Source organism: Rhyacophila brunnea, unplaced genomic scaffold, assembly GCF_057557595.1.
Source record: "Rhyacophila brunnea isolate RB1 unplaced genomic scaffold, BYU_Rbru_1.0 scaffold_10, whole genome shotgun sequence".
NCBI lineage: Eukaryota > Metazoa > Arthropoda > Insecta > Trichoptera > Rhyacophilidae > Rhyacophila > Rhyacophila brunnea.
In genome coordinates, this window is record NW_028232752.1 from 18,912,445 (window position 1) to 18,926,795 (window position 14,351).

Sequence of the window (14,351 nt, forward strand, 5' to 3'; positions counted from 1 at the left end):
AGAAAAAATAGTAAGTACCTATACAGAGACGAGTAAATACAAAATTTATACAGTACATATGTGTACACCGATAGAGCTAACTACGCCATTTAATTATTTAAGAAGTTATAAAACAAAGAATTTATAAATCGTTCACATAAACTCGTTGTCACGCAGGAGGAATATACCAATATCCGAAGCAATTTTGTTGAACACAGTGTGTAAGCGTTCTTAAGATAAATCAATCGGATAAAGCCATGGATGGCATCCACACAGCTTCAAACAAAGGATCCTCAAAGATTTCTTTTGAACCTTCTCCACCATAAGGGCCATGAGGCCATACCTACTTTTAAGAAAAGCTTCAAGCCATCATCACCAAACTACGTAATTATAGCATTTTAAATTACCAATGGTGTATCATTAATTATCGGCTTTTGAGCTTTGAGAATCGATGTCTCCGCCGAATCTTAGGGGTACATTGGTACGACCGCGTTACAAATACCCGAGTTCGTGAGCACAGCAGCCTTCGGTGATTGAAGTTATCACGAAGAGACGATTTACGTGGCTGGGACACGTATTCCGGATGCCGCCAAAGAGTGCGGCACTTCGTACCCTTGTGGCACAGCCTCAAGGGTTCCATCGCCGTGGCCGCCTCTCCCTCACCCTGCAGCGGTGCTACAAAAGCGACCTATTTGCTGCAGGTCTGACATGGCGGGAGGCGCATGGCGATGGACCGAGGGAAGTGGCGCCAATGCTTGCCCTATGCCCCAATATTAGGACATGACAGGGTAGAAGAAGAAGTATCATTAATTATATAAGATAAAACATGACGGAAGGTGCAACTCGAGTTGCTAAACACGATTCTTATAGAATAATATAAAATTGTCATTAATCAGTAGCTACCTACCTATATTCAACATTATAAGGACTAATTTTGTAGTGTATGTATATACCTATACCATGGCCCCACATCGTGAAGCTGGCCCCCAGGCTAGGATCTTTGGTGGGGCCCCCTTCTTATCGCTAAGAATAAGGGCAGTATGTACGGGGTAACAATAATTTGTATATTTAGTGTTTTATTGAATATTTTAAAACATCCATACGAATTATGGAGATGTCGAGTATTGATAAACAATTAAGAATTGTTTCGCATAACCACATAACTATAAATAATAGTATTGTAAGAAAATTCTTTTTTTTACTATTAAAGCAAATTTGTGATGTGTGTTTATCTCACTTATCTGGTCGATTCGCCTCGCCGGGCTCCTCCTGAGCACGGGCTCCCAGGCTAGAGCCCTCTCAGCCCCTCGTTTTGGAGACCATGACCTATATGTTACAATGATGATGCTTTGGTTACCATTATTGTAATATACGTACACTTACCACCTCAGATTAAAGAACTTACCACCGTATTTATTTAATCTATGACTACCATCTAAAATTATTTGTTGTCCGCACTGAACACGTACCTACCTAATTTGTGAGTGTATTTTAAACTAAACGATTCAATTTGTGATGTTTGTCCTTACCTAGTCTCATTATAGTCATTATTATTGCCACGGTGATGAATAATGATAATACAGAACAATAATTTATTATTATGATAGTAATAAAATTTTATTGGAGGATATTCCTTTATTTTTAAAACAAACAAAAATTAACTAAAAGTTCTATACATAGTAGGTATCTATTATTTCTATTATTTTTAAAGTAGCAAGTTACAACGTATGTAATTACAACACAATAGAAACGTCCCTTAAAAATAAACTAATTACGGTAGGCTATTCAATAGTTTCATACCAAAAACATTTTTGTAGGAAAATGGCATAATGGTGCATTTATTTATTATTCATTGTAAAAATAAGGGTTTACGACACGTCATAAATATTTTTTAAAACGTCGAGTCAATTGTCGAAATGACAATGAATCAGAAAACCCTGTTTCAACTGTATTGTCGATCTTAAATGCTTATCGAAGTGAATTTTTAATGTTTTAGCAGATTTACACGAAGTACCTAAGTACTACTTAATTAAACATTCATAAAATTTATAAATATCCACTCATATTTATCATTTTCAAAACTAACAAATTCTGCTTGTGGCCACTGGTCAACAGCATTATATGTTAAATCAGTTTGGATACCAACGACAAAAAATATACTTATATGTAATATATAGAAAGGTATCGCCTGCTGAGATGTTTAACCAAATTTTAAGAGAACAAATTTAAATAATACAAAATGTTTTAAAAAACAAGCGATTATCACTAAGAAGTAGATTTTAGCGGAATTGTACGATTTAAATTACCAAACTTTATCATATTAATTTTACCACCGAAAATTTTGCCCGCAAAAATAGACGTGGGTATAAAATTAACACGGCGATTAGATGGCTATGAAAATAAATAAGTTTTATCACTCACAATAAAATATAAGTAATAAATTAGTAGGTAAGTAAATTCGCAATGCATACCAGTCAAAGGTAAAAGCGAGACTGTACTGAGATGTTTCATACTTTAGAAATTATTATACAAATATGTAGGTGCCAACTTTATTTTTTATTAAATTTAAGTTAATAAGTACAAAAGGTTTTCAAACAATGTCAGCAAAGGCACAATTCTTTTGTAGCTTGCAGCTGTAGTTACTTTTTTTATGTAAGTATGCAATTATTTGGAGTGTTTAGACAATGCATTTAGACACGGATGTATCGACACAAAAAAGAAAATTGAAAGAAATTTAGGAATGTCATAAATTTTATTTTTAACCCTTGCACGCCCGGCATGACATAACTTCGTTAATTTTTAATTTTGAGAAAAACTTTAAAAGATACATTCACACATAAATATCTCAATCTAACGAACCGCAACGCAATTTTAAATGAATCCACGAGCCGGAACGGTATATTTTGGAATTCCACGAACCACAACGGCGCTCCGGTGCGTTCCTGTCCATTTCGAGCGCTGCTTGCAATGCATGCGTGCATTGAATCGGCTTCCATTTGGGTGTAGACTACCTCTAGGTATTTCTGCTCTATGGTGATTCCATGCACCATCGCAATATTTAACAGAGCATTAGCCAGTACAGAATGCCGGTTTTGGTAGGTGCATCCAACCTCTATTTGGTATAAAATATTATCTACAATAAAACTACTATCAAACTATAAATCTACTGGTGAACTCCCCTGCATTGAGGCCACTTTCAGCCTCATTCCATAAATAGCAGTATCCTTCTTTGGATTTTCAATTGAAGAAACAAAAATTGTGTACGCATAATTTAGTTTTTTAATATAAACTTGAGACATTAGATTTAGGAGCCAAGAGAACGGACGGAAAGACATATTGTTCTGTTTCTTTTTCTTTATTTTTTTCCATATCTTTCGTCTTCTTTCTTCGCCGAGTGTAGCTGATGCTTAATATCCAACACATGGCCGACTTTGAAAGCTGCGCATTTTTCTCACATATCTTTCTTAGGCTAGAATAGTTATAATGTTCTCTGTAAGTATTTATGGAAAGAACCGTTGAAAATGCTTTTAATTTTATTGTTACACACCAATCAATAATATACAAATTAAAAAGTTAAAAAGTGCAGCTTTTGAGGTCCTTTTGAATTTTATTTGAACGCGACACAAAAAGAGTAACTCCTTTAGTGGATTTAGCAAGGATATTATCTAACACATATCAATCAAAAGCGTGTACATATTTATGGAAAACATGGTTTGTACTCAAAATTACAAGTTAAGAATGTTTTATTTGTATTATCGATAGAAATAAACCACCTTTTAGACGATTTTTTTGTAGAGTTGCTTACTAATGACACGCTTCTGATAGCTCTGGATACAAAATGGCGGAGTTACACATTTTGCAGTATAGGTTTTGGAGCCCGATGGAGTTGACAAATTTTCTTGTAACATTTTTTCGGTATATTTAAATAACTTGGAGTTGTCAAACTTATACAGGACATGCGCAAAACATAATACAACAAAATGGCATCGTTAAGTCATTTTCAGCAAAAAGTGGAGTTAGCAAATTTGCGAATTAAGCCATCGATATTCAAAAATTTTGGAAGTTAAATTAAAAAAAGGGTTGCACTCAAAGATACAGGTGAAATTGAAAAAGGACCACTTGTTCACTGATTAGGTTAGCTACAAATGACATTGCCAGAGAACTTCACACTACTTACTATGACATTAATCGTTTGTCAAATTGCAAGGCACATAAAAAGACAATCAGTCATGATGTTTTAGATAAGTGGCCAAAAATCTACACTTCAGCATTATTATTTAGTTGAAAAATCCTGTAAAATTTGTGTGAACCCGTTTATAACATCTCTCGAGTAAGTTAGCACAGTGAAAAAAAATTGCAGCCATTTTCCATGAGTAAGAAAATCAGAATGGCAACTGAATGATGTTAATATTTATGGAGTTTGCCAACTTAACCATCATGCTTCATGCGTTTGCAAACTAATTTTAATTGTCATAACAGAGATAATCTATAAGGCTCCCTCTATGTATAGTCCAAATTCTTTGATTTCACATTATATTCCGGAGATTTTTTTTTACAGAAAACTGAGACATAATATTTTTTGGAAGAAAACCTTAAAAAAAACTCTCGACTTGAATTCTGGATTTTTTTTTTGTACAGAAGAAAAGCTAAAAAAATAAATGATCTCAACTTTGATCGTTATTATTTTATTTTCGTAGCGAGTTCAAGCATTGATCAAACAATTCCTAGCTGTGTAAGGCGTATGAATGATTAAGAACCCCTGCTGTCTCATAATAAAAAAAAACATATATTATAATATTATGTTGTTACTAAGTTTGATAATATACCTACACATACAATCATGATTGGTTTGAGTAACAATACTCATAATACTAATGTTTTATAATTTTTTGTTGCTTGAAGTGTCTTCCCGTGTCAAAACAAAAATATTATGATATCAGGTAAAATGGAATTTACCACTGTCAACACCAGCTAGGTCTGCATCATAGAGGTATTAAATATAAAGAGGGGCAAGAAAACGGCTTTCTCATACAACTGAATGAAGCAGGCCAACAATAGCCGACAACTTACGAGAAATAGCGACCCGGAGCATCACGGAGGATTTACTTTGGTCATTATAACGTAATCATATGATATAATGTTAATGTAGAAATCTTGCCGCAAATTGATTACCAGCCTGCCTCACCATACTTTTTCCCCATACTTGCCTGCTTCACCATACTTTTATATAACCTGCCGCCCCTAGGTCTGCATACTATTGCGCGTCATCTCCAATCTTTGCACCTTTTTACAGAGAGCATAAAGCACAATCAAATGATTAACCTCTAATTAACAATGTTCAAATCGGCAATCTAGTTTGAGTGAGAAAAACATAAAATTCTTGTAAAAGAAGCGTAACCGCTTCTGAGTAAGGCTTTTTATTACACCTTACATCATTACTTTGATGTAGAGTAGATAACGCTATTTTACCATGAAATAATGAAATTGTCGCTTTATAAAAGTCCAAACATCTTATAAATATGTCTATTCTTGACTACATAATAATATTATCTGAATGTAATAAATAAATTAATATACATTTTTGAATTATGGCAACCATATAATAATATGTTGAAAATCAAGTGGCTACGTTGATATATTTTCAACAGCCAATGACAGTTTTTTTGCACAAGCAACAGTTTTGCAACGGGCCCTCCAAACGTGTCAGTGCATTAATCCTCCATGTATTATGTACATAAAACCATTCATACACATTCCACATTCATACCGTTGTACATTCAACGGCCTCACGATGGCCGAGCGACTTAAACATTGGCTTATAATGTCCTGGGTCCCTGGTTCGAATCCTGGGTCTGGCAAATATACATATTGTTTTTCAATTTGTGTTTGAAGTCAGAGTATGGACCTAATAGGTTGAGCAAGTGGCTAACATCCATTTCTCATAAAAACATAATTTCTTAATACAACCTCCACTTTATTGAGGCCCATATAATCTTATTAGGATCAAACATGGTGACGTAGTAGTAGTAGTACATAAAACCATCACTAGATGTAGATCTTATGATATTATGTATTAATTGGTAATAATTGCATTGATTTCAGGTTATCCTGGTGAAATGGAATGAGCCCTATCAAAAGCTAGCATCTTGCGACAGTTCCGGAGTAATTTTCGTGTGGATCAAGTATGAAGGGCGGTGGAGCATCGAACTCATCAACGACAGAAATACTCCCGTCACGCACTTCTCCTGGTCTCATGATGGACGGATGGCACTCATCTGTTACCAGGTACTTATTTATTCAGTATAATGTATCATAAAATAAACTAAGATTTTGACATCTACAGCTTTACCATTATTACATTATCATGGCTGCGGTCGTCTTAGCGGTGATCTGCAGAACTACAGATCCCCCTTTCAGGTATTTTTATACCTGTGATACAGCGCTAAATAAAATAGTCCCAGGTCATTGTTTATTTAAGATCTTAATAATCCCCACCCACTCCTTGTAAAGTATATTTTAGGTAGGTACCGAAGATTATGAAATATAATTACGATGATTATCGAAAGATAAAAAATAGATAACAAAAATTTATATTTCTATTATTCAAAAAGTAATAAATGCAATATTTCAGTGCTAACTAAAAAATACAATAAAATCTCCCATAACCACTATTTTGATTTTGAAATTGGACTGACTAATTGAATATTTCACATTTTTACACATATACATAATATAATATTATATAGTATTGATTTTTTACCTAGTTAAAAATTACTGCAATATAATTTTATTCTATACTATACACGTGCTTCTAAATTATTATGTGTAACATAATATTGATGAGAATTTGAAAAAGCAATGACACATGCTCCGACTTATAAAAAGTCCTCGGTCATCGATCCAGAGTGCTCCGGCCTACTACATCATTTATTTATATGGCTCCGACCCCCGCTAAGGTCTTTACCACTGCATACCAGTTGTGAGGGGTGGAAGTAGGCTGTTAAGATTCAACATAAATAGCGCACGCTAAACTTTTTCAGTTATACTTCTTATTTGTTTTCATTGAACTAAGAATACAATTTGCAGATGGAGCTGGTTAGTTTTTAAAATTCACTTAAGCCCTACAAAAATCAAACTATATTAGTTTAGGTACCTATGCTATGGACGATCTGACAAAAAAATTGCACACTTTTTCAGTGATATTTATTTGTTTTCGCTGAATGAAGAATATAATATTAATACAAATATTTTTTAACTATTATCTACTATGAATGGCTTGGATTGGGTAGGGCTGAAGTGAACTTTAAAAACTAACAAACACTATTATTAATCATTGTAGTCTTAGTTCAATGAAAACAAATATGTTTGATTGACAAAGTTAAGTGTGCACTATTTATGTCGGATCTAAACAGCCTACCTCCACCCTTCGTCACTACTGCATACATCACCATAAAATCCACAGCCAAGATATGATGATAATAATGATGCAAATAAATACAATGTATTGAAGAGTATTTTAAATCAATTAATCTTGTAATCTATAAATTAAGATAAGCCTTGAATGAAAAATAACTGATTTTAGCTATAATAATTATCAGTAGGTACCTAACTCTTTATCAATGAAATCTATTTCAATAATCATTACCTATCTACATTTTAATACATTTTTTTTACATAATCAAGCATTATTTATTTTATAATCAGATTTTTTATGCTTTACTTATATATTTTAATTGAGCATACATTTTATGACAATTATTATATTCCGTAATTTTATTATTGGGTTAGTTTTACAAATAATAGCAATAGGTTCAATTTATATAGTGATTGTCAGTTTAAATTGACTGGATAATAATTAATAACGCCTTGTCAAATAGATTACAATCTGTATTTCTTAAAACAATAATTAATATTATTTTTCCAAGTTATATTGGTGTCTACAGTGGATGTTCTGTAATTCCACCACTAGATGTCTATAATACCTTCCACACCCTTCTAACATAATCTAATAATTAATCTGTAGGGTTAGCTGTTGCCTCTGGCACTGGAGGCACCAAGCATCCCATATTATGTATTATTAATTATTGTTAGTGTGAATGAAGGTTGTCAGCGATCATGGAAATTGAATTGATGATTTTTGATTAATTGAGTTTATTGTTGTTTACGCTGTGCACATTAATGATAGAAATGATTAGAATAGATTTGAACGACATACACATGGGCTAATATTAATTGTATACTTGGTAATTAATCGAAATACATGTTAACAAATTGACTTAAAGACGGAAAGTGATTATAGTCTGATGGTTGAAGTTAGTAACTTTCTGGTGATTTTATTCACTTGTCAACTTGATAGAATGTTTTAGTGTTGCCACTTATCCATCAAATCCATAACTATATTCTGCTACAAATTGCAGCCATTCATATATTATATAGCATTTATTTTAACAAATATAATAATATGTATACAAACCATATTTATGGGGCTTCTGAAGAGAAGAAGAAAAAGAATAATATGTATCATAAATTTATTATATTAATGCACGTCATGTAGCATCTGTATAATGGTTAAAAAAGTCCTGTAATTAAAATATACAATAATGAACTTTGTTTTGTCCATGATTAATTACCCACACGGCAGTTCATTTTCCATGACCCATGAACATTAAAAAATCAAATGTCAAATAACAAATAACAGTACATTTTGAATGTATCGTTGATGAATCTGTTTCGGTTTGAAGGATGGATTCGTTCTGGTGGGGTCAGTGGCAGGTCAGCGGTACTGGTCATCTATGCTCAACCTTGAAGCGACCATCACATGTGGCATTTGGACGCCGGACGATCAGCAGGTGTACTTTGGAACGACTGGTGGACAGATTATTGTCATGGACGTGCATGGTGCAATGGTCTCTCAGGTAACCCATTCAAATATAATGATAAAATTTAAAGATCTAATATAATATATAATTTATTCAATATCATTCAGACACATTTATTACTAAACGTCATACCAGAGGTAAAACCGATAGGCGAGTGGTAAATTGTCTGCTTATGAAGACGTGGATCTTGGGTTTCAAATCCTTAGTCAGATAAATTAACATATTGTTTTCAATGAGCCCAGAATATAAATACATCTAATCGGTTGAGTAAATGGCCAACATTCAATTTTCGTAAAAAAACAAGAAACTGTAACTTTTCCCATTACCGTTAACCGTTCAGAAACTTCTTTGTGATGAGGCCAAGACCCACATCGGATTGAAGTACTAATCAGAGGTAAAACTCATTATGTACATGCAATACGACGATATTAATATATAAGCACTAAAGCCGTAGCGAGAATTTTTGGAGTCCCAAGCACTCTGGGATATCGATATCAAATAAGTTCACTTATTCAAAGATTATATTCTACATGAAAAAAGCCATATTCTCTGCGCAACAAAAACTTAAGAACAATTTACAAACTTGTTTCAATAGCGGCCTGCAGACGCACAATCTTTCCTGCGTGAAAGTGAAGTATGCGCGATGTAGTGCGGGAATGATTGTGTGTCTAAAGTCACGTAGCGAACAGCGGAAAGAGTGAGGTTAGTCGCGTCCAATCTTTCACGCATGCCGTACGTCAAATCATTTTTTAACACATTTTACCACGTTCCGTCACAATGGACATTTGCAATTTTTCTCGCCAATTTATTATGGACCTTATGGACATATTGTATAAAACATTCCCATGTTTGTGGAGAATCAAATCGGCGGCATATAAAAATAGAAATTTACGCGATGTGGCGTATGCAAAAATAATTAATTTCTTCAAAGAGAGGGGATGCTTTTTCTCATAAGAGTATCTTGTTTTGTAATTTTGATTTTCATTTTATTTAGTAATAAATCAAATTATTTCATTCTTTAATTAACTTTAATTAACTTTAATTATTTCATTATTAATTCAGTCTTAAATAATTTTTTAAATCATTGGGATAGTTTTGGTGTAATTCACAAATAAAGGGTAGGTGACCAAAACGCCGTCTATAGTCTTTAACCCAGACTTTTCGTTTTTTGTTATTCTGACTTAAACTTTTACTTGCGCCTACACAAGCCACAGCTAGTATAATATTTCTTCTTTATATATCCATTATAATGTACAAATGCCTTCTTGTATAAATATAAAGCTAAACTAGTTCACGCGACAATAAAAACACACACTCCTGCTAAAACGGTTGAATTGTTGTACGCTCCAACGACTTGCAGGATCATGCGGTAATTAACTGGCGATATGCCTTTAGACGCTCAATCCCGAAGCGCGCTCCTCAAAACGTTGTGCTATCACGCAGGATATAGTTGAGATGTAAATTTTAGCAGCAGACATCTGACACGTGTGTTATCACGCGCTCAATACCGGGTTCTGGTGTGTACGCTCCCTAGCACGCGGTAAATAATATGCGTGTAAAGGCCGCTAATGGTTTTAATTTCAAAATCTACCAAACCGCATCTGGAAACTTATATTATATACATTATTATTATCATCAGTAACCATAAGAATTTGTCAAATGCACATACCTACAATTTGACAACATGTCAACAAAACGAGTGCCCAGTGTGGTGTCCTCTCTCATTTATCGCACTAAGCATTCCCCTAGGTTACCCACCATATTATCTGCTCTGTATATACATGTCACCTTGTTAAACTGCCAACTCATATTATATTCAGAAATGTTTTTTATTGTATGAGCATGATAAATGCTTTGAATATACTTATTCGTATACAAATACAATATTGGAAATCAACTAAGTATTGCATCCATTTGAAGGTTCAACTGAGCTCCGACGTTGGAATCACAAGCATGGCGTGGAGTTGCGAGAAATTCAAAATGGAGGAGGGTGAAGATGCGGAGCCGGGCGTGGCCAACGCCGCAGAGAGAACTTTCGTGCTGGCCGTCAGTTTCCAAAATGGCTACATCTACCTGCTGAAGAACTACGATGATGTGACTCCTGTTCACATCCACACGGAGTTTGATGGCAACTACATGGCCATGGAGTGGTCCAACTCGAGGGAGCTTCTGGCTGTTGCCGGAGCTCTTGTGGATAACGAGGGAAGAGCTCTCGATCCGCCCGTTTACAACAATGTTATAAAGTTCTATTCAGATATTGGAATATTGCTTTATACCACTCCAATCCCTAGCACACAGGTATGGAATATGGATATTTCATATGTAATAATTATTATCTAACATCACCCACGGTGGCTGCGCAGCTTAAGCGTTGGACTATCACGCTGTGGGTCCCAGGTTCGAATCCTGAGTCTGGCAAGTACACATATTGTTTTTCAATTTGTGTGCGAGTCAGGGTATGGACCTAATAGGTTGAGCAAATGGCTGACATCCATTTCTCGTAAAAAACAAAATCTGTTAACACAAACTCTTACTCTCATCTCAACCAATATAAAAAGATTTTGTTACATCATTAATTTAAATATACATAATTTAAAAATTAATTCAATTTGTAAAGCGTTCAAAGATGTAAAAACTACTAGGTATTTAACTTTGTAGTAATTAGATAGAATGCACATAGCTTAATTGGTAGAGCACATTGACACGAATCCAGTGAACGCCGGTTCGAGTCCTGCTTTTTTCTAGTAATTATATATTTCTCAGGTGTTTTCAAATTATATATTTATCCGATAAAATCTTATGAATTATTCCTTGAATAAAAAAAATAGTTTATTGAATTAATTTAAATGCCAAATGGTCATCAAAGAAAACCCTATAATAACACAGTTTGCATAACAGCATGCTTTACAATAGTTAACTGCGTAAGAGTATTGTTCCAAATTAGGCAACTTATTTTTGGATTAGACGGCGGCCTCTAAATTGCTTATCTAACTCCAGACACTAACACAATTGGGGGGTTTTGAGTTCGAACCACCCCCCCAGGAACAAAAATATTTAGGTGAATGGAATGACTGACGTTCATAACCCAAATGATCAGGCTGTCAAACAGCTTTCTCAACAGGTTGACCTCTGTCCTTTCCGCATTATACAATACGCAAGGCCTGTGTCAGTGGACCTCATGAATTGGTGGAACGATCTTGTAATTTATTTGTGTTGCCATTTCTAGTGTCATTGGCAAACTGCTATCATATGAGAGAATGAATAATAAGCCAATAGTATTGCATATTGTATTATCTTCTTTTTATTGACTTCAGCTCATGAAACTGTTACCAATTTCTATACAGCGCATTGAGATTATTAAGAATATCTGAATAGGTTTATAATGACTGCTTTTATGTTGAAAAAAACACCCAATCATAATGAGGTTTTTAAATGTCCTCCACTTAGAGATTATCATTAAATTTAAGGTGATACATCAGTGAAACGGCAAATAATTTTCAACTATAGGCGCGACGAAATGTTGAACTCGCTCGCATTCTGAGAAACGTGGAAACACGTCACTTTGTTTCGTGATGGCGACGGGCGTATTAATTCTTAAATCGTGTAAAGATGACTAAAAACGTTACCCATTTACTTTTAAAAAGAAAACATGTCAATGAATATATTATTATTGTAACTAATAGAACAATAAACAGAACATAAAATGGACGTATGTTGGATTTATATGACAAATTATATTTCGTTTGACATGCGTCATTTCCACCCGCGACCCGCAATCCGCGCATCGCCTAGCCACGATCTTTTTAGACCCTGCCTCAACTGATGTACAGCCTTAATACCTACACTTTATCGTTGATTGACCGAAATGTTGTTTGTCATAACTTAAGATGCCGGTATCAGCAATGACGTGGGGCCATAACGACAGGCGAGTGTTTGTTGCCACGGGAACGGGTGTTCAGGTGGCGCGCGCATGGAGACGAGTCGGCTCACTTCAGCTGCTGGCTCGGCTCCGAGTGCGGAGGGCTCTTCGCCGCCCCGCCCACCTCTCGCATCTCCCCCTGCCGCCTCGTCTCGCTGCTCTGGTTGCCAGTCTCTTCACCCACACTATATCTGTGAGTAAAATACATAATAAGATAAATACAACAAAAGTTTTTTATATAACGCAATGATTATGTAATTATGAAACAATTTTCAATTTCATTCTGAATATCTGTAACTGAAAACCAAGCATTCTGTATTCTGTTACATATTATCTTACAAGAGCTTAACTTTGAGTTTGGTGATATAACTATTAGAAATGATGTGTTGAGAGAATGGACCATATGTATCTAAAGTGAATATGCTATGAATGTCTCAGGAGAATATCCACATTGCTAAATTCTGGTAGGTCACTAAACACCATTGACAATCACATTGCGTATTAGGCAGAGCTACAAAGTGCTTGTAGTATGTTTTACTTTATATTTCAAGTAGAGAGATGTACCACAGTAGTCAAACACGTCCTTCTATTAATATTGAGTCTTTATATATTATTATGAAAGTAAAGGTGATAATAGAACTATTGATTAAATTAGCTGCAATTAATTTTGTATTCCAGGTTCATTTTGTAACAAACTACACACTTTTGTTCTGACATATTATTATTATCGTTGCCAAAACGTTATTTTAAAAGAACTATCATTATTTTGATGAAGGATTGTTTAAAACCTCAAATAATAGTATGCAATTTTTTATGGTGTTAACTGTCAATAATTAATATTATTCATGGTGGAAATGGATTGTATTAATATTTAAATAAATCCACTATTTTAATATTTTTCTGGACCAGTTTCGTCCGCTACAAAATAATATTAAAAAGTGGAATTAGTACTAATAATATTATGTTTTATATAACTGTTAGTCAGTAAGTAAATAATGTAAAGTCATAAATAGCAGACCACCATTTGCATTTTATTTATACAGTGTATTCAGTGCTACCAACAAAGAAAATATTCACTTTTTAAAAATTCAACCAAACTAAAACAGTTCAGGAATGGTTATCTAATGTTATAATAGCAGGACTCCAATAGGCTCTTTTTTCCTCTTTATCAATCCAAATCCTTAAATTGTAACAAAATAAATTGCAGTGTTGCGTCCCCGAAGCGACAGCCGTCCGAGACTTTGTGAGCCGAGCAGCCAGGGCCGGAAGGCTTCACTGCACCATGCTGAGGAGAAGTGGTGAGGGAAGCCTCGGCGCTGGGAGCGGGGCAGGGGGCGGAGGCGCCTGCGTCAGCTATACTCTATACCTGGAGCACCTCGGCGGACTTGTACCTCTTCTGAAAGGGAGAAGAATAAGCAAGATACGCCCTGAGTTTGTCATATTTGACCCTCAGTATGATGGTGATTATTTCATTTCACATATTATCTGCCTGTAGTCTAAACCAGAGCTTCCTAATTAATTTGAGTCACAAAACATACAAAACAGAATTAACTGAAAATGAATTCAATTTTGCT

General features: G+C 34.6%; 2 protein-coding genes across 2 annotated transcripts in view; both read left to right on the top strand.

The window, feature by feature from the left end:
* LOC147078961 (uncharacterized) overlaps window positions 1-14,351 on the top strand; it is a 799,973-nt gene that overhangs the window by 207,679 nt on the left and 577,943 nt on the right. The window lies entirely within an intron of this gene.
* The window catches only part of Tusp (WD40 superfamily protein Tusp), a 98,151-nt gene that overhangs the window by 71,528 nt on the left and 12,272 nt on the right, over window positions 1-14,351 (top strand). Inside the window, exons 3-7 of the mRNA XM_085952189.1 lie at window positions 6,082-6,264; window positions 8,721-8,894; window positions 10,779-11,156; window positions 12,746-12,970; window positions 13,985-14,237. Coding sequence (XP_085808315.1) covers window positions 6,082-6,264; window positions 8,721-8,894; window positions 10,779-11,156; window positions 12,746-12,970; window positions 13,985-14,237 — 1,213 coding nt within the window. The remainder of the gene's footprint in view (window positions 1-6,081; window positions 6,265-8,720; window positions 8,895-10,778; window positions 11,157-12,745; window positions 12,971-13,984; window positions 14,238-14,351) is intronic.